This window comes from Salvia splendens, chromosome 8, assembly GCF_004379255.2.
Source record: "Salvia splendens isolate huo1 chromosome 8, SspV2, whole genome shotgun sequence".
Classification (NCBI taxonomy): domain Eukaryota; kingdom Viridiplantae; phylum Streptophyta; class Magnoliopsida; order Lamiales; family Lamiaceae; genus Salvia; species Salvia splendens.
Window position 1 is genome coordinate 6,844,671 of NC_056039.1, and position 26,208 is coordinate 6,870,878.

Below are 26,208 nucleotides of genomic sequence, written 5' to 3' on the forward strand. Positions count from 1 at the left end.
TAGAGCTCTCCAATGTTCTATGCTTGGATTGCTCGTGTAACGACTCAACTTGTTCACGGCACAAGCAATGTCAGGTCGAGTACAATTAGTCAAGTACATGATGCACCCGATGACGCGTGCATATTCTTCTTGTGCAACGAGCTCGCCTTTGTTTTTGCTCAAGTGAACGTCAAGTTCAATAGGAGTCTTAACCGGCACGCCATCATTGGCATTGAATTCCTTCAATATTTTCTCAACATTAATGTGATTGTGTTAAGATGATTCCGTCGGATGTTCTTAGAATTTTCATTCCAAGAATTACATCGGCTAGACCCATGTCTTTCATGTCAAAATTTCTCTTTAACATGGCCTTTGTATCGTTAATCACTTTAGTGTTACTACCCAAGATTAACATATCATCAACGTATAGACACACTATAACATGACCGTTATTAGTGCTCTTTATGTAGACACATTTGTCGCATTCGTTGATTTTAAACCCGTTTGATAACACCACATTATCAAACTTCAAGTGCCATTGCAACGGTGCCTTTTTCAATCCATATAGGGACTTTACTAGTTTGCATACCTTTTTTTCTCTTGTCCAAGTACTACAAACCCTTCGGGTTGTTCCATATAGATCTCATCTTTTAATTCACCGTTTAGAAACGCAATCTTTACATCCATTTGATGAATCTCAAGATTGTGCAGTGCAACAATCGTGAGAAGCACTCGGATAGATGTAATCCTCGTTACAAGTGAATAGGTATCGAAGAAGTCGTGTCATTCCTTTTGTTTAAAACCCTATACTACAAGTCGGGCTTTATACTTATCAACTGTTCCATCGGCCTTAAATTTCCTTTTAAGGACCCATTTGCATCCTAAAGGTTTCGAACCTTCAGGTAGATCAACCAACACTCAAGTGTGGTTTAACAAAATTGAATCAATTTCGCTTTGAACAGCTTCTCTCCAATGTAGCTCATCTGGGCCATCAAAGGCTACTTTTATTGATGTTGGTTCTTCATCTAACATAAAAGAAATGTAGTCAGGACCAAATATTTTTGGTGTTCTGACCCTAATACCACGTTTTAGTACTGTATCATTTGGATCGGACCTTGCACGCTTGCGCGATTCAGGTTCTCCATCCACTGATTTAGAACTAGTGGCTTTATCTTCAATTCTTGTCTCAGAATTGGTTGTGACTTCTTCTATGTCTTTGCAAGGAAATGTATTTTCAAGAAATACGACATTCTTTGACTCGATTGTTGTTCCTACAGTTATGTTGTGTATGCTTGTGAATTGGTGTAGAGATGCATGGAATGGCTACCCTATTTATAGGCTCAGTCCGCTGCATGGGTCAACCAGCCATGATGGTTGTCATCATTGCGAGGCTGTAACCACCGACCGTTACAAGGCGTACAAACCGTTACGAGAGTTGGAGAGGCTGACCCTGGACGGACGTATCGGGACATGCTGCGCGTCTAGGTTCGTTCATGATGTGGAAGCCATGTAGGCTTTACCGCGTCATTCTGACGAGGTGTCATCCCGCTTAGCTCGCTGAAGTGGAAACGTTGGTGCTCTAAAAAGAACTAGACCAACCAGCCTTGGGTCGAACCCAAGCACTGAGCCCCACGACCAGACCCAAAGACCACCCAATGACCAATTGCCAAGATCCAAGGACAATGACAAAGACAAGGGCACGGGCTCGGGCTCGAAGCTCGCGGCGCGCGCGTGTGGGCTCTATAGCCCATCTTAGTCCACTAGAATTATTTCATGTAATAATCCTTCTTATTGAATACATGTTTAATAAGCTTGTTACTTTCAATGTGGGATAATTAACTCTTAATTAATCCCATGAATTCTCTCATAGCTCATTTAATTAGCTCGCAATTTTGCGCGACTTTAATCCATTATTTCTCACTCACCGGGAATCGTATTTGAGAAAATGAATATACCACGGTCATCTACTCCGAACATAGATTGATGCTATATCATTTAATTTCACAAATAATGTCTCATTGGAAATATTATTGGTCAAAGTTCATTGATCGGGCATATGATTCCAACAAAAATAAATGTATACAAGTATGACATATATTTTAGCCTTTAAGGCCTTTTACATGTTGACAAAATATAAACACAAATATGACATGTTAAACAAAAATCAAACACACAATATTACATTTTGTTTAGGAACACTAAATAAATACAACAAGTGCTAAAATACATACATAATCTTCAACTAATGCTAGTCATTTACTAAGCATCCCGGGCCAGTCGTAGCGAGTTTGTTAACAAGCGCTAGCGCGTTGCTAGTCATGTAAGTAGCATTATTCACACGATTTATGAGATTTACGACACGTTTTCCCTTGTTTTGTTTCTCAAAGCCATCGAGACACGTGTCCTCGTCGGTGAGAGCCGCGCTGAGCCAAGTCATCACATCCCCGACTTGGTTGCTAAACTCGGAAGTACTAAGATTTCTAAGCACTCCCAAAGACCTGTGAAGATTGTCGAGCGTATCTTGAAAACACTCGACACAGTCAGACAAGATGTTCTTGTACCTTTTATTTTTCAACGCGACCAGGTACTTAGCAACTATCTTGACTTCTCCTATTGTCACTGACACCCCAGCCCGAGCCCATTTGCTCGGGCTGTCTTTGGCCGTGCTAGAAAATGAAGCTAGCACGTCGACACAAAGACCGGGATACCGCGTCACACTGCATGCGTCTTCGACGTAATCGTTGCCTAATGTCGGGGAGAACCATGACATCACCACTAGAAACAAGAATATTGGGGAAGCAAACTTCACTTGTGCCATCATAGAAGGAAGAAATAAGTATGAATGTTAAGACATGGAGAAATGAACGATATCATTCTAAAATGCTAGCATTTTTATAGGGATGGATCATGGTGGTTTTGGATTCGTTGGAAAAGTTTTATCAAGAGTGAGAAGTTTGTGAATGCAATAAATAGGGAAGAAATTAATTTTTCATGATTTATATGGTCATGTGAAAAAAGTTATGGTAGTTGAGGTTTTCATGAATATAGGCTGCCTCTTTATAACATACCACATGTTTCGTGAATGTTGTTTGGAAAAGTAGAAAAAAGGACCATCAACTTTACAAGTAGGATATATTTTGGATTACATGCATTTCAAAATCAATGGTATTAAGAAGTTAATTCCCTTTTTTTCCTTTACTTTTTTTTGATCTTCTTTTGATAGACTGTTTTGGATGATTAAGTTTTGGTTGTGTTCGTAGTGATAAAATTGTGATTTATGCTAAACTAAGAAATCCCAAAAAACAATATGAACACCTTATTTAAATTTAATCATACCGTCATAGTATGAACTTTAGATTTTGATATAACTATCAAATCAATTTTATAACTCTGACAGATGTGTGTTTGTGTTCAATCCCGACAGATTACATCATTAAAAATCCATCGAGCAAGAAAGTAAGCTCTTATCAAATTTGTGAGTATTATCTCTAAATATATATTGGGGGTTATAGGTTAGAAAAGACAACAACTAAAGGAAGAAAAATAGTAAGTAAAACTAAATTATCTAAATAAACCACACACACAACACACAAAAAATCAGCAAATTCTCAAACAAATAAATCCACCGGGCACGTGTGATGTGTTTGATTTTGAAGTTATATATATTACTTCCGTCTTATAAAATTATGAACATTTTTTTTAGACGATCATAAAAATAACTCTATTTATTTTTTGTTAATATTTCTTTACTCTAATAAGTTGGACCCCATTTCCCTCTAAAAGCATCTCCATGAAAAATAAGTATATAGTCACTCATCTATTTACTTTCTCAAAAAAGAAACACTATATACTTCCGAAAAATAACAAATTTCATCGAGAAAAGATAAACTATATTTCAAAATTAAAAAATAGTAATAATACATTACAAATCATAAAAACTGATGCCTACTAATTAACCCCAATAAACAAAAGTATTTAAACGAAATAAACAAAAGTAGTTAACCCAAATAAACAAAACCATTTAACCGCAATATTTAAAAGGGATAACTGCCTTAAAAGTCATCAACTTTGCCCGAATTTCGATTTTTCCCACGAGCTTTAAAATTGGCGTATAAAGTCACGAACTTTGCATTTAGTCTGGTATTTCCCAACCCGACCCGACCCTGTGTTTTCCGACAACTCAAAATCCTATGTGGCATACCTGAATATTGACGTGTCCGACATCGGAAAATCGTAAAACGATGTCGTTTTTCGGCATTCTCTCTGCGACATCGGAAAATTCCACGCATTCTCTCTGCACCATTTTCCGGCATATCGCACCGCCGCGGCGACGCCATGAAGGAAGATGAAGAAGACACCATTAATCCTGCCGTCGGAGATACAGCAGCACGGCATAAACCCACCAAGCTCCTATCTTTACACCACCGCCTCTCTTACCTCTCCACCGCCGCCAACAACAACAACCACCTCTCTTCAAACCTCCTCCGCTCCATCTCCGCCACGTGCTCTTAAGAAGACACCATTAATCCTGTCGTCTCCGAGATACAGCAGCACAACCTAAACCCACCAAGCTCACATCTTTACACCACCGCCTCTCTGACCTCTCCACCATCGCCGCCAACAACAACAACCCCCTCTCCTCAAACCTCCTTCGCTCCATCTCCGCCACGTGCTCTTCCTCCGCCACCATTAATCCTGCAGATACCGGTGCATCATAATCAGATTGGAAAATCTGGTCTATGGCCAGGCTACTAAAGTAAGTACAAAATAAAATTAGTTATGCAGAAATTCTGGATTATATGAGGATGCATATACTAACATAACAGTAGGGGAGTGCCGAATTCGACTATATTGAGAAATTTCCTGACAGTCGTCGACGGAAATGAGAGAGAATCGGTGGATGAGGAGCGAGCGGTGGTGTAGGTCGAGGACGGTAGGAATTGAGCGGCACCCCTGTTGACGGAGTGTAGTTGGCGGCGGAAAGTAGTAGAGCGTCGATTGTGTCGGAGGAGACGACGGAATTGAGGGGAAGACGACCAGAATTGAGGGGAGATAGAATTGGGGGACGTGGCCGAATTGGGGAGTTGGGGGATGTTTTTTCATTTTTTTTTATTTTGTTTTTTAATTTCACAGTCACTAAATGTTGTCCATGTAAGCGGCCACTAGGCACCACATCAATTAAATACGACACGTCAGCTCACTCTTTCGCCGGAAAAACCATCATGGGAAATCGGCGACTAAATGCAAAGTTCGTGACTTTATACGTCAATTTTAAAGTTCGTGGGAAAAATCAAAATTTGAGCAAAGTTGATGACTTTTAAGGCATTTATCCATATTTAAAACTAGGGTTTGGAAGCAGAAAATAATTTATTTCATCAGTTAATTGACTTAATAATTCAATAATGCGAGAGCGCAAATACACAAAAACCAAACCCTTGTGCGCTTCCTTCCGTTTTTCTTCTTCAAATAGCTGCAGTTTTATAACCTCCATCTGTTTATCTTCTTCTTGATTTCTCTCGCGATGGCTCGATTTCGTAAAGTAAGAAGCTTGTTCTAACTTGTTTATTCTTTTTCTGGGCTTCTAACCTGTAATAGCCATATAATTTGTTTGCTGTTTGTGAATGTTTATGTTTCAGAATAAGAGGATTCCCTTTGTCAGACCGATTGGCAAGAAGTTACCTTCTTCTGTAGACCATGTAACCGGAGATAAAATTCCCAAGAGTTTCGTGTTTTCTCGCGGCAAGTTGCCTGGCGTTCTTAGACAATTGCAGACGGATTTGAGAAAATTGATGCTTCCTTACACTGCTTTGAAGCTCAAGGTACGTTTTTATTCATTTATTGATCATTGAATCGCCGTTGCTGCTGTTTTAAATTTTGAACTGTTATGTTAGAAGATGTATTCTGCTTTTTGGGGGTTTGTGTTGAACGGGCCAAATTGGGGTAAAAATACCAAACACTTCTAGAATGTTAGATATGTAGTTAGTTTTGTTGATGATTGGAGTCAAAATGAATTAGGCGTATTGTTGCTGCGTATAATTTGGTTAAGTTGTTGTTTTGAATTTTTAGGAGAAAAAGCGTAACAATATCAAGGACTTCTTGAATGTTGCTGGGCCGATGGGTGTTACGCATTTCCTCATTTTGTCAAAAACTGATAGCTCTCCCTACCTGAGGGTAGGTCGGACGCCACAGGGTCCGACTCTTACCTTCAAGATTCATGGATATTCACTGGCTGCTGATGTTATCAAGGCTCAACTGCGCCCGAGATGTCATAAAGATCTTTTCCAAAATCCACCATTGGTAACTACACAATTCCCTAATACTATTTTATGGATTATGGTTGTATATGCATCAATGACTCAAGTGGCTTATTGATGTGATTATTAACTCATATATGTTATTTCGTTCTGTAGATTGTGCTATCTGGTTTTGGGACGGGAGAGCAGCATCTAAAGCTTACTACCATAATGTTTCAGAACATATTTCCTGCTATTGATATAAACACTGTAAGTCTTTGTATTCCTTTACCTTTTTGTCCTTGTCTATGCTTGATCATGGTCTGAAATCTTCCCCCTCGCTGTGTTGCAGGTCAAACTTGCGTCTTGCCAACGGATTGTGCTGCTCAGTTACAACAAAGACACAAAGCTTATTGATTTCCGGCACTACTCAATCAGATTACAGCCTGTTGGAGTGTCTCGAAGAGTAAGAAAGTTTGTGCAAAACCGGCAGGCGCCTAATTTGAGTGGGCTTCAGGATGTGAGTGAATTCCTAACAAGGTATGCTCTCTTTCAATGGATAAAAAAGAGTTATGTGGATGATTTACAACATTTGCTCTGTAGCACGTGTTAGCTAATAGCAAGAAAATTTCCAACCCATAGGATGTTAACTCACACTCATCCTAGTAAATCCTGACAAATCATGTATGAAATCCATTGTTAGTTATTCATAGACACTGTATAATGTTCAATTTGACATTAAAACTGTTTTTTACTCTCAATGGCTTGCTGTTACAAACTTATAGTAAGTATTAGATTCAGTCTCTTGTCATTTATTCATGTTTGTTGTGATCCTGTTAAGTTTTTGTTATTTATAATGATCACCCCTTGGCTTCCTCGAAGGCCTGGTTATGGGTCAGAAAGCGAAGTGGATGATGAAGCAGCAACGGTAAGTCTGCCAACTGATCTTGGTAGATTGAACCGGGCATCAAACAAGAGTGCTGTCAAGCTTCAAGAGATTGGGCCTAGGATGACGCTTCAGCTCGTTAGAATTGAGGAAGGATTATGTTCTGGTGGAATAATATTCAGTGAATTTGGTAAAGACTTCTGCTATTTTATTGTTAACACACTAATTTATGTGTATTGCTTCTAAACAAACCCTATAAAACTTGAAACCTGCTGCGTCCTCTCTACATTTTCGCCCTATCCAAATTAGTGTTAATTTCCACCGACCATTGAATTCTTTTTCCTTTACTTCACACGAAATTATAAACTCGATTCACTCGATTCACATAATCAATAATCTTGTTTTGTTCATTTCAGGAGACAAGATATCGAGCAAGGCCGAGAAAACTGAAAATGCAGGTGAGCAATCTGAGGATGATGAAGAAGACAACGAACAAGATGATGAAGAAGGCGAAGATCAAGACGACGACGACGAAGAACAAGACGATGAAGACTAGCTCCTGTCACTATCTACCCATCGTAACTTGCTTGTTTCCTTGTTAACAGAGAAGAAAATCTTTGTTCCTAACGATTTACATTCTTCTGTAATTTTAGTCCATTTTGGCCAATTTTGTTCAAGTATGAGGTGTATTCCAAGAAAGAACAGCGCTTCTTATTTATAAAATGTTGCAAGACAATTTTATCATGCTATTTTAGTTCAATGCAAAAATTTCTCATAAGCAACATCTTAATTTGAACATAAATATCCATCAAAATCGCAAGGTGTTATTTCATTCATACAAATAACTATGTTTCACCAATAATCATTAGTTTCAATCGCAAACTGCACACTGAAACCTTCAGTGAAATCTAGGAACAACACATTATTGAATGGAAGTATAATCTCAAGAACAAGGTAAAGCAAAACCTCAGAAACAAGTAAGGTTACAAACAAACTCGAGAATATTGATGAAAGCTACAGAACCATAAATTATTCGATTGAAGAATGAACGGAGCTTTCCCATTCTCTAAGCTTGATCGTTGGCCAAGTTTCGTAAAATATGAGTGTTGCCTAGTCTAAAGTTGATGCCTTCTAAGCATTCTTCAAAATTTCTTCAGAGGGGATTTCAAGAGTAGCTCCAGCATGCTCTTTATCAGCTTTTACTTCTGCAGTTACGCAAAGGTGTATAAATGTTTGATAGTATCACACAACATCAGACATATATATCAACAAACAAATTGCCATAAAAATATTTTACTCAATATAGATTTTGTACAGTGAGTCCGATAATTTACAAACAAAGTTTCCTAGTAGTAAAACACATGAGTAATTAGTATTTGCCTCTTATTTAAGGTTTCTTGTGACATTGCTGCACTCACTTGATTATAACAAGAACAGAGAAAACCTTAATGAATACTTGAATCTATAACGCCTCAGATGTTAAGAGACATTCAGCTAAATTTTTCTAATTGATCTACAAAATTCGAAGAATATAAAAGAATGCACAAGAACAAATTCGTTACCACAGATTATCACAAATATTCAATCAAAAACTGTGACGGGACATTTCACAAACAGGTGGTGTGCATACCAAAAATAGAGCACAAGGATAAATCAAAGAGAATTGAGTAAATCATACCGTAGCCGCCGCGCTCGTTGAGCTTGGCTTGGACGAGCATGGTGGATATGAAGTGTGAGGCCTCACGTGCCTCCTCCATGAGACGGCTGAGGTCGGCAGCGGAGGTCACGTGGCGATTCTCCTCGAACTTTTTCCGCACCTCAACGGCGGACTGCCTGAGCATCAGGGTGTCGCCGGCGAAGGTCTTCCGAGTGGCTCTCAGCAGCGCTCTGTACGCCGTCAATGCTTCGCTCCCCATTTTCTGCTTGCTACGACGTCGTTTCCAGCACCACCGATCCAAGATGAGTGGAGAAAGGGGAAGAATTTGGAACCGAAAATGAAAAAATAGCAGCTCGATCTACTCCGAAATTATTATTAATATAGGGTTTGGATTCAGATCAATAACTTTTATTTTTATTTCATACTAATTGGTCTATAACAATAGCTCAATTTCGAACATATTTTTTAATATCTCAAAGCATTTTTAATAATATCTAATACTCCTAGTATTTTACAAAGTACTAAAGTGATTAGTTTGATACTTGAAATATATGATACAAATAACTTGAATCTCATTTTTTATAAAATTATTTTCTAATAAGATGAATTTCATTTTTTTATCATACACTTCAATCATTTTTTCTTGTTCTTTTTTACTAATTTTGCATTAAAACTAATACACCATTACCATAACTATTTTTTATAGATTAAGGAAGTAATACAATACTTGCACTTGATGAATAAACTGCAACTAATACATGGCTTTGAAATAGCATACCAATTTAGTTTGGCCTTGCTATGATGTTATACACACTGGCGTTCATTTCCTCAATCCAATATTTACATAGATATTTTGCTGTCACGATACAAACAATCAAGGAAAAGCAACACCCACCACAATACAAACTTGAATGATATTTATGCTTGGCCAAAAAATGGACGTTTCTAGATCAAAACTTGCAAATAGGCATGAGAAGAATAAATCTTGCTAGGAACATAGAAAACCATCCAGAGCAAGAGGGAGACTTGATAAATGTAATTACAAATTAGGCCATTCGCACATCATGTTTCTTGCGACGGCCTCTGTGATGAGCTTTCTGCAGTGAGTTCTCGCCCACTCTTTCCAGCGGGGAAGCACTATCAGCTGCAGATAAAAACCGAAAGTTTTAGCCATTGTTTGAAACAAGCAAGCATCTATAGATAGGAAACTTGTGATGAGGAAACAAGGGACTTGCATGCCATTTTTTCACAACAAAGAAACTTGTATAAAGCTAGATTTCAGTAACAGTTCTGACTCAGAAGCTTAGGATCATTTATCTGGGACGAGGGATTTGATCTAGAGATATCATCACAGTAATAGAAACAAAACACATTCAACAATGAAAAGGCTAATAGTGATGGTGAAACAAGGGATTTGCATGCCGTTCTTTCACCAATCAAGGAGTTTGTATCAAACTGGATAATAATAACATCTTGACTCACACACAGTTGCTTAGGATCAACCATATGGGATACGGAATTTCTTCTAGTTTAAGGAGGAATGTGCAGAAGATCAAGTGAGCTAATGGTGAGTGTCAGGAACTAAATACAGCTAGTGCTTAGAAACTTCACTGGCACAGTTGAAAATTCTGTAGGAAAATTAGACATTTGAATTCTGAAAGTTTATATCTTTCAGAAAATAATCTTCGAAGCTAATCTACCTCAAATTTCATATCATTACCAAAAAAAGCTGCTTCCACTTAAGAACAGGCTTTCTCACCAGTATAATCCCATTTCACATAATAAGGGGCAACAAATTTCGAGTTAATCATTCAAATTAACCATCATTACATTGCAATAATCACAGTTTCAGCAACATCATTTATGAAATAATCAGAGGAAACTAACAACAGCAATAAATAAAAAAGGGGAAAATACCTCCAAATTCATCGCCCCAAAACAAAACCCTAGAATCATCATCTTCCTCATCGCCATCACCGAGTTCAGCATCGCCGCGGTAGCCCGGCTCACTCCCATACCCAGATTCATTCCCTTGGCTATCGCAATTGCCGAACTGCCCACACCCCCCGCCCAAATTGTCCCTCTCTCCACCCCCCAGCCCACTCGCTTCCCTCTCTCTCCTCGAATTCCGATCACTCACATCCGACGCCCAATTCGGATCCCCAAACAGCTCACCGCTGGAGTCCGTGGCCAGCATAGGGAAATCGGAGCACGTACCGTTCGCGGCGGAGGCGGCAACGGAGCAGCCCGCCCTGCGATCAGAGCTCCGGCCGGAGATGGAGCCGCGACGTCGGCGGCGCTTACCGGAGAACCAGCGCTTTCGCGCGGCGGAGAAGGAGAGCGCCCTGTCGTCGTCGAAGAGGGTGAGCTTGGACATGTCGAGGATGGCGCCGATGGAGAAGGAGGAGGTGGCGCGGTCGGAACGGCAAGGGCGCTTGGTACAGGGGCCGTAGCGGGGCTTGGAGGAGGAGTCGGAATCGAGGGTTTGGGCGAAGGGGCGCCAGCTGAGGAGGTGGAAGGCGCATGATTCAATGGCGTGGATTGATTCTAACGCTCCGCCGCGTGACATAGAACAGCAGATGATTTCCGATCGAGTGGATTAGGTGAATTCAGAAGTCTGATTTAGGGTTTTCCCGTTGTTGAATTTGTTTAAAGAAATAGATCCGCCAGTTCTATACTAATGCTTGTGTTGTGAAATAAGCATATCAATAATTTTCGCATAAACACTAATTGATGCGGATCTTCTAGTCGTGAGTTTGTGAAGTAGGAGTTTTGGGGTATGAAATCTTTTCCTGACCTGCATTTAATAGAAACTTATTTGCCCATTCATTTGGAGTATTTTCTTTGTAGAATAAAAAAACTTCAATCGCCTCTACTGTTTTTGTTTAAGTTCGAAATCTTACAATAATGAATTTAATTAAGATCATTAAATAATTGTTTCGATAGATAAGATTAAAATTCAGTATAGCAAATTGTTTATAGCTTAATATAGTTTCCTTTTTCATAATTTTCTTTCTTTTTATATATTTTCTATTGATGCTTTTCTTTTTCTCATTTTTTCAGTTATATTTAATAATGATAATAAATTTTATTGCATATCACTTAATCTCGAATATAATTCTTGTATAATCATAATAGGAACTTGGAAGAAGTAATTGCATCTTACCCTTTTAAAACATATTTTAAAATACTTAATATTTAAATTTATTGTTAATTTTTCCTCACAAGATTCGTTTCATGGATCTATCATTGAGTGAAGAGGGAGGACCTCGAATCAACTCCACTCCTGAAAGTGATTCTTCAGCAATACAACATCCTATTAAAAAGGATAAAGCTAATTAAGGCTAAGGCTAAAAGAAAAAACAAAGAAGTGACAGCACAATCATATCCTATTCTTGATGATTTTACTAAAGCATTTTCGTTACCACTTAGGTAACGAAAATCAAAGAATAACTAGATGATAAGTATTTTTATTGCAAGTGGTGGTAGTAGAATCCTATGGCATCCCATATGTTCACGAAAATTAAAATATAAGTGGATGCCGAGTCATTCTATGCTCAACAAACACTTTCTATATATATTTAACTATATGCTCAACAAACACTTTCTATATATATTTAACTATATGCTTCATCAAATATACACACAAAACCTCTTATATAGTCATTGAGTTGTCTCTCCCCAAAAAAATGTCTAACAAATTATAATTTTGATTCTTCCAATCTTTTTGAAAATAAATGCGAATAAATTATCATTGAACAAAATCAACAACTCGATCAGAATGTAGCCATTTGCCCACACAACCCTATCTTCACGACCTACAATCTTACCACACCACTAACTACCAATATTCCACAAGCAGTGTGGGAAGGCAGACTAGGGAGGGAGGTTCCAATTGTTTCAAACGACTAGGCAGGTGGGAACATGAAGATGAAGTCCGTAATGATTGACGATTGGAATTTGGAAGTATGCCGTTAATGTATATAATTTTTATCTTAATTATGTTATTCTTGAATTTAATTATGCAAATTTTAAACGTAAATAAATTTCTTTGATTATTTATACACAAATTATAAAATAAAGAAAAAAAATAGTGCTAAAATACATGAGAAAAATTCCATGGCAATTTGGTAAGAGTATCCACAATGGCGGCGAGCGGACCGGCTAGCCGATTTCCAGCGATGGCCGGTCCGCTTGCCGAACCATTGCAGTAGGCGAGCGCCAAATCGTTGAGAAAAACGGCGAGCGCACGCCGATTCCCGGGCGCTCGCCGATCGGCTGGCCGCCATTGCAGGCTCCCGATCGGCCAGCCGATTTTTTATTTTTTAATTTAATTTTTGAAACACTATATATATACGCGATTTGCACGTCATTTTCATTCGCACCACTTGTTTTAACGAGATTTCTCTCTATCTTAATTTCTGTACAAGAGCAACAATGCGAAATGAAGCACAACAACGAGTCTACTCCAGTGACGAGCGGGTCTCAAACTCCCACGGTACCCGTGGGAAGTGGATGGGGTCCGATGGCCGGGTACTACAACATGTACCCTTGGCAGCAGATGATGCCCGGGATGGCATCCGGGGGTAGTATGCCGGGATGGCAGGGGATGCGGGGCGGACCGGCGATGCCGGGCGGGCAGGGGGTACCCGGGATGCAGATGATACCGGGGTGGGCACCCGGGATGCAGATGATGTCGGGGTGGCAGTCGGGGATGCAGGGGAAGCCGGGGGGGCAACGTCTATCTCCCCAGTTTTGATTTTTTGACTGTTTTTTCGCACACATCGACCCCATCGGAGACGCAGTTCACTGGGTGTGATACTTTCTCCTTAGAGGAGTTGGGGATAGATCAGATTCTCGGGGATGCGAGCACTCCCGTTCAAACGGGGGGAGTAGGGCGGGGTCGGGGCGCGCCAAAGAAGAAGAAGGGCAAGGGCAAGAGGGTGGTCGGCGAGTCGTCGCAGCCAGCTGATGACGAGAGCCCGGCACGGACGAAGTGGACGGATGCGGAGAACGTCGCGCTGTCCAAGGCGTGGTGAGTGTTTGCGATGATCCCCTCGCCTCGAACAATCAGAGGATCGTCAACTTGTGGGCTAAAATAGCAGCAGCCTACAAGGCAGTTTGCCCGGAGGGGAGGCCACGCAGCGGGGAAGAGTGCCGGAAGGGGTGGGACCGAATCAGGGCTACGGTCTCCCGATTTTCGGGCTTGTACACTAACGCCCTCCGCATGCAGACCAGAGGTCAAACTGACGAGGACTGCAGGAGGATAGCGGAGAAAGCCTTCCCCGTGCCCGGACTTTATAAGGAGTTCACCTACTGGAACTGCTATGAGGTGCTGATGGACTCCGAGAAGTTTCGGGCAGGTGTCGATGCTGGCTGGCCGAAGAAGCAGCGACTGAACTATACTAGTGATTACAGCGGCGGTAGCAGCGGCTGTCCCCACGACCTCCCCGAGGATGTTCAGGAGTTCCCGTCCCCTCCTGTATTTACTCGCCGCACTCGCCCGGTTGGTCAAAGGTGGGCGCAACGGGCTCGCCAGGGGCCCCAGGAGGTCCAGTCGGCATCCCCCCTGTTGGCAGGTCGACAGCTGAGCTCGCCTTCTTCGCGCGTCAACAAATGTGGGCTCAGATGTATAAGATCTTAGCTGACTGGAAGACGGCAACTAGCCCCGAGGAGAAGAGTTTTCTTCACTCAATGCTCGTGTGTATGCGGGCCGATTTGAATTCCGCCGCGGCACAGTTGGGGGCTCAGACGCGGGCTCAGATGCTGCAGATTTGGGGGTCCCGGATAGCGGCGACAATGGCACCGACGACGGCGAGGAGTGAGGCGGAGGCGGGGGGCTCGTGTGTGGAGGAGGAGTTTTTTTTTAAATTAATGTATTTTTTTAAAATTTTAATATTATTATTGAATTTTTCCGTATCTGTGTCGTAAATTTAATTCTGTATTTTGTATGATTGTTAATTATTTGTTTTTTTATACTTTTGTTTATTGTGGCTAGGCTATGGCTGACCTATTGCTTGTCCAATTGCTTGTCCTGATGATGTAGCAAGAGGAGCTTTTAGTGATGATGATGTGACCGAGGGAGCATATGACTAGGCTAAGAGCATCTCCAATGGCGGACGTCCGGTCGGACATCCGGTCAGACGTCGCGACGGGCGACCGGGACGTCCGCCATTGTGGCGTTTAGGGTCGGATACGGACGTCCCGTGAGGACGTCGGGTGTCCTCGGACGTCCCGGCGACGGGCGGGCGGACGTCCGCCATTGTGGCGTCCAGTCGGACGTCCCGTTTTTTAAATTTTTTTTTTTAAACTCTATATATACGGCTCGTTGAATTTTATTTCATTCGCACCACTTGTGTTAACAAGTTTCTCTCTCTACATCTCTAATTTCAAGCATATCTAGAATGTCTAGTGAAAGTGATAGCGAGAATGAGTTGGAGGTCGCTGTTGAAGGTGCGATAGAGAGGCTGCTACAACAGAGGTTGCAGCGGCGGCAGCAGGCGGCGGTACCTCGGCCGATCCATCGTCGAACTCAAGTACCCCGTGACCACATTGCTGCACATATTCGGTTGTATGCGGACTACTTCGCTCCGCAACCGCGTTTTGGGGAAGCCTTATTCCGGCGACGCTTTATGATGCATCGTCCGCTGTTTCTGCACATCGTGGGTGCTTTAGAGAGAAGATACCTGTATTTTAGGATCAGAGAGGATGCAGCTGGCAAACCCGGACTCACGCCCTTGCAGAAGTGCACTGTCGCAATCAGACAACTAGCGTATGGAGGCGCGGCCGACATGTTCGACGAGTACCTCCACATTGGCGAGACGACAGCCGTCGAGTGTCTGTAGAATTTTTGCGCAGGCGTGAGAGCGATATTCGGGGAGCGGTATCTTCGGAGTCCGAGCCCCGAAGACTGCCAGATGCTGATAGATATGCATGGGTCGGTGCACGGGTTCCCTGGGATGTTGGGCAGCATAGATTGTATGCATTGGGAGTGGAAGAACTGCCCCGCCGCCTGGAAGGAGATGTACACTACCGGCTACAAGGGAAAGAATCCCAAGATGATCCTTGAAGCTGTAGCTGATTACCGGCTGTGGATTTGGCATGCGTATTTTGGAGTCGCCGGGTCCAACAACGACATCAACGTTCTCCAGTCGTCGCCCCTGTTCAACGCTCAGTGCAATGGCGTTGGTCCCGCCATCAGTTTCGTCGCCAACGGCAACCAGCATAATATGGGGTACTATTTGGCGGATGGAATATACCCAAACTGGCCCGTCTTTGTGAAGTCAATCAAGCATCCGCTCGGACAAAAGAAGACATACTTTGCGAGCCGTCAGGAAACAGCTCGCAAGGATGTGGAGCGGGCATTTGGTGTGCTCCAGAGTCGGTGGGCGGTTGTGAAGGGTCCTGCACGGCAGTGGTATATTCCCAACATCGGCGATATCATGTACGCATGTATCATAATGCACAACATGATTGTCGAAAATGAAGCTGCGGAACTGACTCAGTGGACCAATGAAGATGATACGGGTGCAGGTCCAAGTCACGGCGTGGCCACCGCGAATGTGAATATGGGGGTACCTCATGGAGAGGTCGCGCGGCTGCGTGCATTTGCCGACATGCGGCAAACAGATGCTCATGTTCGACTTCAGCAGGATATCATCGAAGAGGTTTGGACTCGGAGGGGTTGACGTGATAATGTATGAAGTTTTTTTTATTAGTATGTAATTTTTTTTTTCGAATCATGTATGTTTTTTCCGATGAAGTTGTTAATTTTTCCCGTTCGTATTCTCGGTCAAATTTTATTTCCGTAAATGTAAATTGTTTTATTTGTGAATATATGATTTTTTTTTATTGCGAGATGTCCTAGTGGGAAGGGCGGACATAGGAGGGGATGTCCTAGTGACGTGGCAGTGGGATGGGAAGTCCTAGTGACGTGGCAGGAGGTGTTTTTGGGATGTCCTAGTGGATGTCCTAGTGGGATGTCCGCCCACTGGAGATGCTCTAAGGCTGGCTATCTGTATTGGAGATGCTCTGACTTCGGTAATCCGCGTATGGGTTCATATCGGGTACTACCTAAAATACCCCCGACGGAGAAGCCCAAATTTACAACCCTAGAAAGAGAAAGCTCGAGGAAGAGGTGAAAATGGCATCTGGATGGGGAATCACCGGCAACAAGGGCCGATGCTACGATTTCTGGGTCGATTTCAGCGAATGTATGTCAACTTGCCGAGAGCCCAAGGACTGCGGCCTCCTCCGCGAAGATTATTTCGAGTGTCTCCACCACTCTAAAGAGGTCTCTGCCCATTTCTCTTTTTTTTACTCTTTTCTTTTAATATGTTACTCGATTCGATGTGTTTTACACTTCAATTGTGGCTCAATTTATGTATTCGGATGTAAATCTATCTTACTCTTAATGGGGTCATCTTTTTTATGTGCTGGGGGTTGAAATTGACTATCGGTATCAAGTATTTCAACTGTTCAGATTGCTTATGGGATTTGAGCTGCTAAATCTTATTTGCAATGATCGACAGTGTTCTTATAATCTATTTTCTCTTTGAGTACTGTGTTTATATTTAGAAGTAATGTGGATTTGAATTTGATCCAACACAAAACGAGAGGATATGACAAATTTACATGAGTGTGTTATATAAATTGCGTATTTTGCAAATGGAAAGGACTGTGATTCGATCACTTTGACTGAAAGGAGTGTAACTTATGGTTTGATATAAATGTTGTATGAGTGATAGCTTATGAATTATTTCAGTGATACACAATCATTTGTAGTTTCTGTTTATTCTGCAAGATTCAACTATCGTCTTTATTGTTTTGTTGTCTGCATTCGTTATCTTCATAATATTTTTTGCTAAAACAAGTCGCAATCTTCAAGTCTCAGTAAGTTTTATATGCATCACTTACTCTTCTTTAAGCTTCAGTTAACAAAACAAGTCCAATGTTTGAGATTGTTGCTTCTTTCCTTTTGAATTCATCCATCATTCACCATTTTCAAATGAAGCTTCCTAGTAATTTGAGAATAGTACGTAATGCAAGATCTTACTGATACTTTAGATAGATCCATGTGCGCTTATTTATCATCGTAGAATGGGAGCTTCCAAAAAGTAGGACCTAATGAAGCCTTCTAGGTATGAAATTTTAGGTTGCAGTATCTAGCTCATATATCTCGGATGTTTAGATTAATATACCGATCATCATAAAATTCTAAATGACCCTAAGTTCCTTGAGTGATCAATATTTGAAACTTGTGCTGTACTGCCTGCAGTTAGACAGTCTACTTGCTTCTTTTCCCTAACTTCTCCCTTTGTGCTCTTATGGTGGCAACTGATGTGTATTATGGTTAAGTGTGTGATGTGTCAAATTATCAGTACCATTGATTCTCTTAGTGACAAATCCATCTTCATGGCTTGTTGGTAAGTGGTTGGGTTTGTTTGCATTTCAAGGAAAAGTATAGATATAAAGATGAACCGAATTTGCATTGAACGCAAATAATTCTATACGAGTTGTGACCTATTCTAATACAATGACTATAAGATTGGAATATTTCTTCATCTGGTGATGTTTATGACTCCAAAATTCTGAACCTCAGTATTCTCCATTTGAAACTGTGGGCGACATAACTCCTGGTTTGATAGTATTACATTTATTGCAGTTCCAACGGAGGAACCGAGTTTACAAGGAGGAGCAGCGTCAGCTGAGAGCAGCTGCAGATAAGGCCATGGGAGGAGGCGGAGGCGGAGATGGTGGCCATCATTGAGAATGGCTAACGGAACCAATGGAGGGGATGGGATGGGAAGTAATTGATTTTCTCTAAAACTTTGTTGGAAATTAAAACATAAATGAGTTGTATTTGTGTTATCGGATACAAAACATCTTTAAAATGGGAGTCTCGGTGCAGGAACCGCTGCTGTGGGATTATGTATGTTTTACTCACTTTGTCAAGCTGACTTGCTTTCACACAGTGCTTGGTAGATTTATGAAGTGTTGCTTGGTTGCTGACATGGGTGGGATGTGAGTCTCGTACCCGTATTCTCAATTTTTTGCCTCACCTAAGCAGGAATGGTATTCAATCACCACAGCCGATAAACGATGCCAGCAAACATGCATAGAATCTCAAGCTGAAAAATAAAACCATAAAATTGCCACCGGAAAACCACCATCCCAACTGCACATGTCCACTACCAATCAAAATCAAAATCAAAACCATAACCCCAACTCAAACAAGCCAAAGTCTTCGAAAATTGTAACCAAAAACGTAGATCCTCAATCGATCCATCCATCCCAGACCCCAGCTAGGAAGAGGTGGAGGCCGTGGAAAACCACCAGCTATCGCCATACTCATCCAGGCTACTACTCAAAATTGTCAAGAGAAAGCGAGACTGGTTAACCGTGTAGGCGTATGGGGAGAGTATACAGAGTAGTGAAAATGGCTTACAATCAGAAGAGGAAATGACGACCAATATTTCTCAAGCAACTAAGATTACAAAGATTTAAAAAACATACTTCTACATCTATCAATTTATCAAACCACTGTAACGAAAGGACATGAGGAAAAAAAATAGAAATAGAATAGGATATACAAACAAAAGATTGAGAAATACTAAATACCAAAGTAAATAAATAAAATTATTTGAAAAAAGTAAATAGTTCATTATAAATTCGATCAACAAAACAAATGAACCATTTCATATTTAGCATATGATTTATATGATTATAATTTCTAATATTTAGCATTCGATTTATACAATTATGCATATCATTATAAACAATAACAAAAAAATATGTACTTATCTCAAAACACTATAAATGAACCATTTCATACTTAGCATACGATTTATACAATCTTAATATCTAATATGAGAGTGTAGTAATGTTAAATAAAATAAATAAAAAAAAGAGATGTGTAGATAAAATAAAATAAGATATATGAATAAAGGAAAATGTACTACTAAATTAAAAAGAAGCATTATCCTCTTGAACTAATCTAAAAAAAGGATTTCCACATCTCACACAATTTAATACGAAGTACATTTTTAATTTGTGAAAAAAAATCGTACAACACTTATTAATCTAAAACTTGAAATAAATAAATAGTTCATAAGTTTTGGGGACGAAAACATACATTTTCATATGTAGAAACAACACTTAGAATTAACACAACAACAAAAAAATTCATAAGTCTGAAACACTTCTTTATACACTATATTAACAGTAAAATCATTACTGCTACCAATTTCATCTTTACAAACTAAAATCATTACTGCTACAGATTTCATCTTTACAAACTAAAATCTAAAACTTCATACTCAATACTAAGAAAAATATTATGTTAGCCCAACTAAATTATTATGGACTGGATCAAATTCATTATTATGGAGTAGGCTAAATGAAATGAAATGGAAAGCCCAACAATTGAAAACAAAATAAAGAAAAACGGCACAAACCTTTTCACCCAAATAGATTACGTTAGCATTAAAATCAAATTTAAATTAAGAAAACTTTAATAATTGTCTCTAAATAAAAGAAAAAAAATATTAATGATCATTAATCATATTAGTACAAACATATTTTGAGTACAATCAAATAAATTAATTGTCTATGTCCCGTGCACAGCACGGCCAAAAACACAATCACACACTCATCTCTGTCGCCCTAAACCAAAGTCAAATAACACACTTACAGAATCCCAAAAGGCCTAATCCAAAATGCCTTAACAATCAGAGAACACCAAAATCTACTCCTCATGGGCAAAAATCAAATCAAGAACGCCGATGCCGACATCTAATTGCCCAGCACAATCACCGATAGAGGATTCAAATTGGCAAAACCCATCGACAACAACGATCCACCACATATTCTATTGATCGGCAAAAATGGGACAGGTCGGTGTTCAAAGAGACAGCGAAGAAGAAAGAGAAGAATTGGAGAAGAAGGATTCACAGAAATCCAACAACGTACGAATAAGAAGGATAATTCAAAGGCTTCTTTAATAAATCGAAGGATTTCAAACCAAGGTAAGACCTAGATTCATATTATGACTGATTTTAGTTGAGCAATCAATGAAAGTTTCAAAATTAAATTAATTATCCGAAAAAACAGATCGATTATGATTCAGAAAATGTGATGTCTATAGACATCAGTAGGAATTCTCAAAATAAGCATGTACAGTATGTTATTAACAATTGTGATTTATTTTGCAGAAATGCAAAATTGCTCGAAATGTTTGGACCAAAAATTTAAAATTGATTGATGAACAAATTCTGAGAATTTTTCAATTACAATAGATAGGTTTAAAAATTGAATATTTATATTGATTTTAATTGGATTTAAAAAATTTATTGATATACTTCTAACCATCTTTTATTTTACAGGTAAATCAAATAGAAAAATAAATCACAAAGACAAATATTAACTAATTAAAATAGTATTAATAAGATTATAAACAATTAAAAATATTATAAACAACAACAAACATACATTTGAAATTCTCTTAACATTCTGTAATGAAACATTTCATATTCAGCACACTACAGTATTAAAATATACAATTTCCAATATCAAATACAGGGGTAGTGATAAGGCCTATTTCATGCATCGGTTTAGGGGGTAAAATGTACTATACTTGGTCAGTTATTGCGGAAAATAAGTGTTAAATAAGCAGGAATAGGCTTGACCAAGGCAACAAGGACAAGTTGATCTAGTTGGTACAAAAGGTGAAAAAGGCCAAAAATCTGGTGAACTGATCAAAGGGGGTGATCAAGCAGTTGGGCGGGGACCATTGGATTCTAGAAGGAGGACACGTGAGGCTAATGAGCTGGATGGTGGGCATCATTCTGTTAGCAAGGACGACATTCTAGAAGAGGGACACGTGCTGATACATGAGACGCAAGGACGAAGCTGAGTCATGAATCTGTTATTGAAAAGCGACGTCATTCTAGAAGGAAGGCACGTAGCAATCGATGAGTAGCTCGCTCACAGCGTGAGCGAATATCCTCTGCCAAGATCGTTATCTAGCTGGAGATTGTGTGAAGTACCTATAAATAGAGGATGTGCCACCATAATCAGGGGAGCTCCTTTACCAGCCCCTTTTACCAGTTCCGTTTTATCTTCTTTTTACCATCTTCTTCTATCTTCAGCAATTTTCTTTTTTAGTTTAGTTTACTTTTTAGTTTAGTTTCCCAGTTCTAAAGATAGTTAGAGAAATGGTTAGCTAGAGAGAGGGAGCGCGACAGAGTATTCGATATCTGTTCGACGTTGTCTCGAATTTCCATCCGAGAGTTTTCTCGACTCTACTTGCTTTCTTATTTCCTGAAGTTGTTAGCCTAGTTTGATTTCGAGTTGTTATGTAGTTAAAGAATCAATCTTTCTGTATTCTGTATGCTTGCAACACTGTTCTGAGTTTTGGGTGTAATTTGGAGTTGTTTTGTTTTCGCCTTCGTGTTTACTGTTCCAGCTCAGTTTCGCTCTTTAGTCTTTGACCAAGTGTTTAATCATGTTGAATAGCAAAGTGTTTTTATTTTCGCAGCATGCCTAGGTAGTCAGTTTTTATTCCAGCATGTCACTTACTTGATCCAGTAGTTAGCAGAGCCTTGATCCAGTAGATAGTTACTTTCTGTCTAGCGTAAAATCAGTAGTTAAAAACTCCCAAAATTAAAGTGTGGCAGCAGACGACCCCTGTTCACTACTCACACACTTGATACACTGGTTTCTCTGTGGGATCGACCCCCACTACTAGAAAAATGATATTTCATCACATTTGAAAATGGCAAGATAAATATACTCATATTACAGTTTACCTATAGTCACACGTGTAACAAGTGTGATATTCACAGATGTAATATTAGGTTAAATGTAAGCATAAAACTTATATTACCACACTTAAAAATGACACACAAAGCAACATGTAATCACATTCAAAACTGTGACAAAACGTCATCTTAACTTACACTGTTATATTAAATGAAAATTTACAGAATGCCTCCTATAATTGTTTATATTTACAAACTCCCCCTTTAATTATATGTTATTTAACCTGCAAGTTTTGATAGTATTTTATATTCTCATCATTCAAATATTTATACAATTATACACTTTATTTTAAATATATATATATAATTATATTTTCACTTGCAACATAAAAAATTCATAATAAGCTATTAATAATAATCCAGCAAAAGAATGTATATACAATGCCAAATTTAATATACAAAAATCCCCAAGTATCTAATGATTTTACACTTCTAAAACTACAAAAACCATACTACTAAAATTTGTAAAAGTCCTAATCTATTCAAAAGAGACAAACATAGTTGTAGGTGCATTGCTTATCTCTTTCAAGAGTAGGCATCTTATATCTGTCAAAAAAGAAAAACCAAAAAAATTATTAGCACTCCAAATAATACATATTCTAAGTTATATATGAAATAAATATAAAGGGGAACAACCGCACAGTGTATATTACTCCATGACATAATGACTTTCCCCATCATAATACAAATTTGTATAAGGATGCAATGGTGATTCTCAACTACATCATGCTTATCACTAGATGACGAAATATTGTCTTAATGAATACCCGTGCATTCGTTGGAGACACGATCAAGAACATATAGTATGACAAATATCTGCTCAACATTAATGTTAACAGAACAAAATTACAAATTAAACCTATTTCTTTAATCCCTAACCTATTTCACAAAACATCAAGGGTCTTAATTTCATAAAAACATAGAGAAGCATCGAATTAGAACCTTTTGGGTGCAATCTACTCTGGTCAGCAATATGATTCTCGGGTGGGCAGCATCTGCTCCATTAAAAATCTCTGTTCTGTTATGCAATGGAAAAAATAAGTAATTGCCCAAGTGAAGATATCACCTACTGGTATCTATCCAACTACAAGCTTCAATTAAAGTGGTAGTTTTAGGTACTATCAAGGCTTTTGATAGCTTCAATCACTAAGAATTCTAAAACAACAAATGAGAGGAATCGGTTTGCAGCATCCCAAGCGTGCTAACAATTCTCAAAACATATGCTGCAGTAATTATTTCTACTCGGATATCAAAATAAAACAATTGACATTGAAAACCGTCGCAAAATCAGGGATCTAAAAAGATAATTGAATTATACCATCAATTGCGTCGAAAAATTCCCCTTGCGCTGAGACGAAGCTGCGGCTCTCCATTTGAATCTGGCTGAAATCGGATGAATCAACCTGAATCCTGGGATCGAAACACCCTTCATCCACCTCAGAAACACTGTCTACGCACTCAATCAAACATTTATCCTCCTCCTCATCCAGATTAAAACTCTCAGTTTCCGGAACCCTTACGTTGCCTCCGCCGCGACGCTTGTGATTAGCGACGCAGGGAGAAGGGGATGGCGGGTCGCGGAAGGAGTAGTCGGGTATGGGCGACTGCTCCGGCGTGGTATTGAGAGCCGGGAATATGTAGAGGTGCCTGGAACGGCCATCGACGTCGGGCTTTTTTAGGGATTCAGCAACCCTAGGCTCGAGAAGGTTATCTAACGCGATTGCAGTGAAGGAATTAGAATTAAATGGATTGAACGGAGGTTTCTAGGGTGAGGGAATTAGAATTGAATTTGCCGATAGCCGTAGAGGAGTGGGCGGCAGTTTTATTTCAATTAGGTTTGGAGCTAGTTTCTTTATTCATTTGCCGCTTATTTCTCAATTTCTAAAACAAGAGTTATTAAAATTTAACTTAATTGTAAAGATATCACTAGTTTATTAATCATACATATATATTTTATAAAAATTAATGATTATTAATTTTTTAAAATAATATCTGATGATTTTCTTAAATTATTCAAATTTTTCTAAAAATATATTATATCATTACTGAGTTATTTCTATGATATATAAATAAATTCTCTTGTTGTATAATTAAATGAGAATTATCATTTGTTTTAAATAAAGTTATAAATAAAAGGTACCAATGTCCAATGCCGTTTCCTTAAATATTATTTTTGAAGTTAATTATATTTTATGTTCAAATACCAAATTTATTTTACTCACATAATTTTTTAATTAGATTAGTTTTAAGAATTACGCATGAAATTTTTTTTAATAATATAATTGTAAGAAAGTTGACAGTGTAAGTAAAGAAGTCTTATTCTCACATTTATTTAGTTATGTAATATTAGTATTGAATATAAATGTGGCCAAAGGATGGTGTAGTGATAAGGTATATGTGATGTCATCTTTTACAAAGTGTGATAAGATAAATGTAAGGATAGCCTATTTTTCTAGTAGTGCCCGAACTTGCCGCTTTACTGTTAAAGTAGTGCAAAATTGGGAGTTATAAATTACATTGGTGGCTAGCGAGAGCGTGCACGTCTTGATCAAGTGGCAACGACATTTGCTAACTGATCCATCCGGTTCAGTTATCTTCCATATAACTTGATCCACTCGAACACGAAAACGCTGCGACCAGGTAGCACCATAAAAAATAACAAATAAGGACATACACGAATTAAATAGAATAAGATATACAAATAAAGGAAAATGTATTCCTAATCACAGAAGAAGAAAAAAAGAAAATTATATGAACGTAAAATAGTTCATGATTTCATTCAATTAAACAAATATATGTCAATATATAAAATACGAAAATTAAATTTGTCAAATAAAAAATTTCATACCAAATAAAACAATTAATAATAATTTAATAACTATTAACATAATTATTAACTTGAATAATATTACAAAGTTGTTGGAATTAGAATATATAAAAGCTCCAAATATATGGACCAAATAAAAGGTTAGCAGCCAAAGTAAATAACAGAAAAATTATGGAACAATTTTACAATGGACCATTAAAAAAAAGTCTATATTATGAAAACGTAAATTACTAATCCTTATTTCTCACAAATGAGTACACACATTTTACATAGATCAGCTTACAAAATTTAAATAAAGAATGATACTATTATTAAGAATCATAGGGCAAAATAAATGATAAGCCCAATAACTAATAAAATTGAAATTGACCCAACACAATATTCTCCAAATTTGATCAACTTAAGATTACACTAATACAACTAAATCGGCTAATTAAAATACATTAGGATTTATTAACATATAATACACACCATATAAATACATTTTCCTCTCCATTTCAAGCGTCGTCTCCATCGACGAAACCCTACCTATTCCGCTTTAAAGAACCGAGAGAAATGGCGACGGCGACGGCTACGGCTATGGCTACATCGCACTCTCAGCCGGTGACGTCTCAAACGCAGCCTCAATCGGCGGCGGCATGTACCACTCCAGCTACTCAACCAAGAAGTTCTTATTTTTTTCCTTTTTCGGCGACGGCGTGATCAACGAAAAGATTCAAGCTCTGTTCGAAACCGTGCACTCTCATAGATCGACCAAATCCATCCCGTACACGACTACAACAGAGGCACCGTTTGGATTTCTTCCA

At 38.9% G+C, this 26,208-nt stretch overlaps 5 protein-coding genes across 5 annotated transcripts; 2 read left to right on the top strand and 3 right to left on the bottom strand.

The window, feature by feature from the left end:
• Positions 1-2,036: 2,036 nt before the first annotated feature.
• LOC121744150 (pectinesterase inhibitor 6-like) lies at positions 2,037-2,824 on the bottom strand. Its single transcript, XM_042137597.1, has one exon. The coding sequence runs from the start codon at positions 2,798-2,800 to the stop codon at positions 2,228-2,230; it is 573 nt and encodes a 190-aa protein (XP_041993531.1). The 5' UTR covers positions 2,801-2,824; the 3' UTR covers positions 2,037-2,227.
• A 2,549-nt stretch (positions 2,825-5,373) lies between these two features.
• LOC121743537 (peter Pan-like protein) lies at positions 5,374-7,842 on the top strand. Its single transcript, XM_042136865.1, has 7 exons — positions 5,374-5,518; positions 5,616-5,798; positions 6,046-6,276; positions 6,390-6,482; positions 6,565-6,752; positions 7,095-7,288; positions 7,515-7,842. The coding sequence occupies exons 1-7, from the start codon at positions 5,501-5,503 to the stop codon at positions 7,652-7,654; spliced, it is 1,047 nt and encodes a 348-aa protein (XP_041992799.1). The 5' UTR covers positions 5,374-5,500; the 3' UTR covers positions 7,655-7,842.
• A 60-nt stretch (positions 7,843-7,902) lies between these two features.
• On the bottom strand, positions 7,903-9,236 carry LOC121743538 (mitochondrial zinc maintenance protein 1, mitochondrial-like). The gene is made up of 2 exons (XM_042136866.1): positions 8,777-9,236; positions 7,903-8,303 (listed from the first exon to the last, which is right to left on the bottom strand). The coding sequence occupies exons 1-2, from the start codon at positions 9,012-9,014 to the stop codon at positions 8,230-8,232; spliced, it is 312 nt and encodes a 103-aa protein (XP_041992800.1). The 5' UTR covers positions 9,015-9,236; the 3' UTR covers positions 7,903-8,229.
• A 282-nt stretch (positions 9,237-9,518) lies between these two features.
• Positions 9,519-11,395, bottom strand: LOC121743256. Its single transcript, XM_042136505.1, has 2 exons — positions 10,673-11,395; positions 9,519-9,899 (listed from the first exon to the last, which is right to left on the bottom strand). The coding sequence occupies exons 1-2, from the start codon at positions 11,322-11,324 to the stop codon at positions 9,802-9,804; spliced, it is 750 nt and encodes a 249-aa protein (XP_041992439.1). The 5' UTR covers positions 11,325-11,395; the 3' UTR covers positions 9,519-9,801.
• Positions 11,396-16,806: 5,411 nt separating this feature from the next.
• LOC121744398 (NADH dehydrogenase [ubiquinone] iron-sulfur protein 5-B-like) lies at positions 16,807-18,768 on the top strand. The gene is made up of 2 exons (XM_042137918.1): positions 16,807-17,048; positions 18,420-18,768. Exons 1-2 carry the CDS (start codon positions 16,899-16,901, stop codon positions 18,522-18,524), a joined length of 255 nt encoding a protein of 84 aa, XP_041993852.1. The 5' UTR covers positions 16,807-16,898; the 3' UTR covers positions 18,525-18,768.
• The last annotated feature ends 7,440 nt before the right edge of the window (positions 18,769-26,208 follow it).

Excerpts from the sequence above, each read along its gene's own strand:
- LOC121744150 (XM_042137597.1), bottom strand. The coding sequence starts at position 2,800 with ATGATGGCACAAGTGAAGTTTGCTTCCCCAATATTCTTGTTTCTAGTG.
- LOC121743537 (XM_042136865.1), top strand. Across the intron at positions 6,277-6,389 it reads TTTTCCAAAATCCACCATTG|ATTGTGCTATCTGGTTTTGG; the intron begins GTAACTACACAA and ends TTCGTTCTGTAG. Across the intron at positions 6,483-6,564 it reads CTGCTATTGATATAAACACT|GTCAAACTTGCGTCTTGCCA; the intron begins GTAAGTCTTTGT and ends GCTGTGTTGCAG.
- LOC121743538 (XM_042136866.1), bottom strand. The coding sequence starts at position 9,014 with ATGGGGAGCGAAGCATTGACGGCGTACAGAGCGCTGCTGAGAGCCACT. Across the intron at positions 8,304-8,776 it reads CAACGAGCGCGGCGGCTACG|AAGTAAAAGCTGATAAAGAG; the intron begins GTATGATTTACT and ends GCGTAACTGCAG.
- LOC121743256 (XM_042136505.1), bottom strand. The coding sequence starts at position 11,324 with ATGTCACGCGGCGGAGCGTTAGAATCAATCCACGCCATTGAATCATGC. Across the intron at positions 9,900-10,672 it reads TTGGGGCGATGAATTTGGAG|CTGATAGTGCTTCCCCGCTG; the intron begins GTATTTTCCCCT and ends TTTTATCTGCAG.
- LOC121744398 (XM_042137918.1), top strand. The coding sequence starts at position 16,899 with ATGGCATCTGGATGGGGAATCACCGGCAACAAGGGCCGATGCTACGAT. Across the intron at positions 17,049-18,419 it reads GTCTCCACCACTCTAAAGAG|TTCCAACGGAGGAACCGAGT; the intron begins GTCTCTGCCCAT and ends CATTTATTGCAG.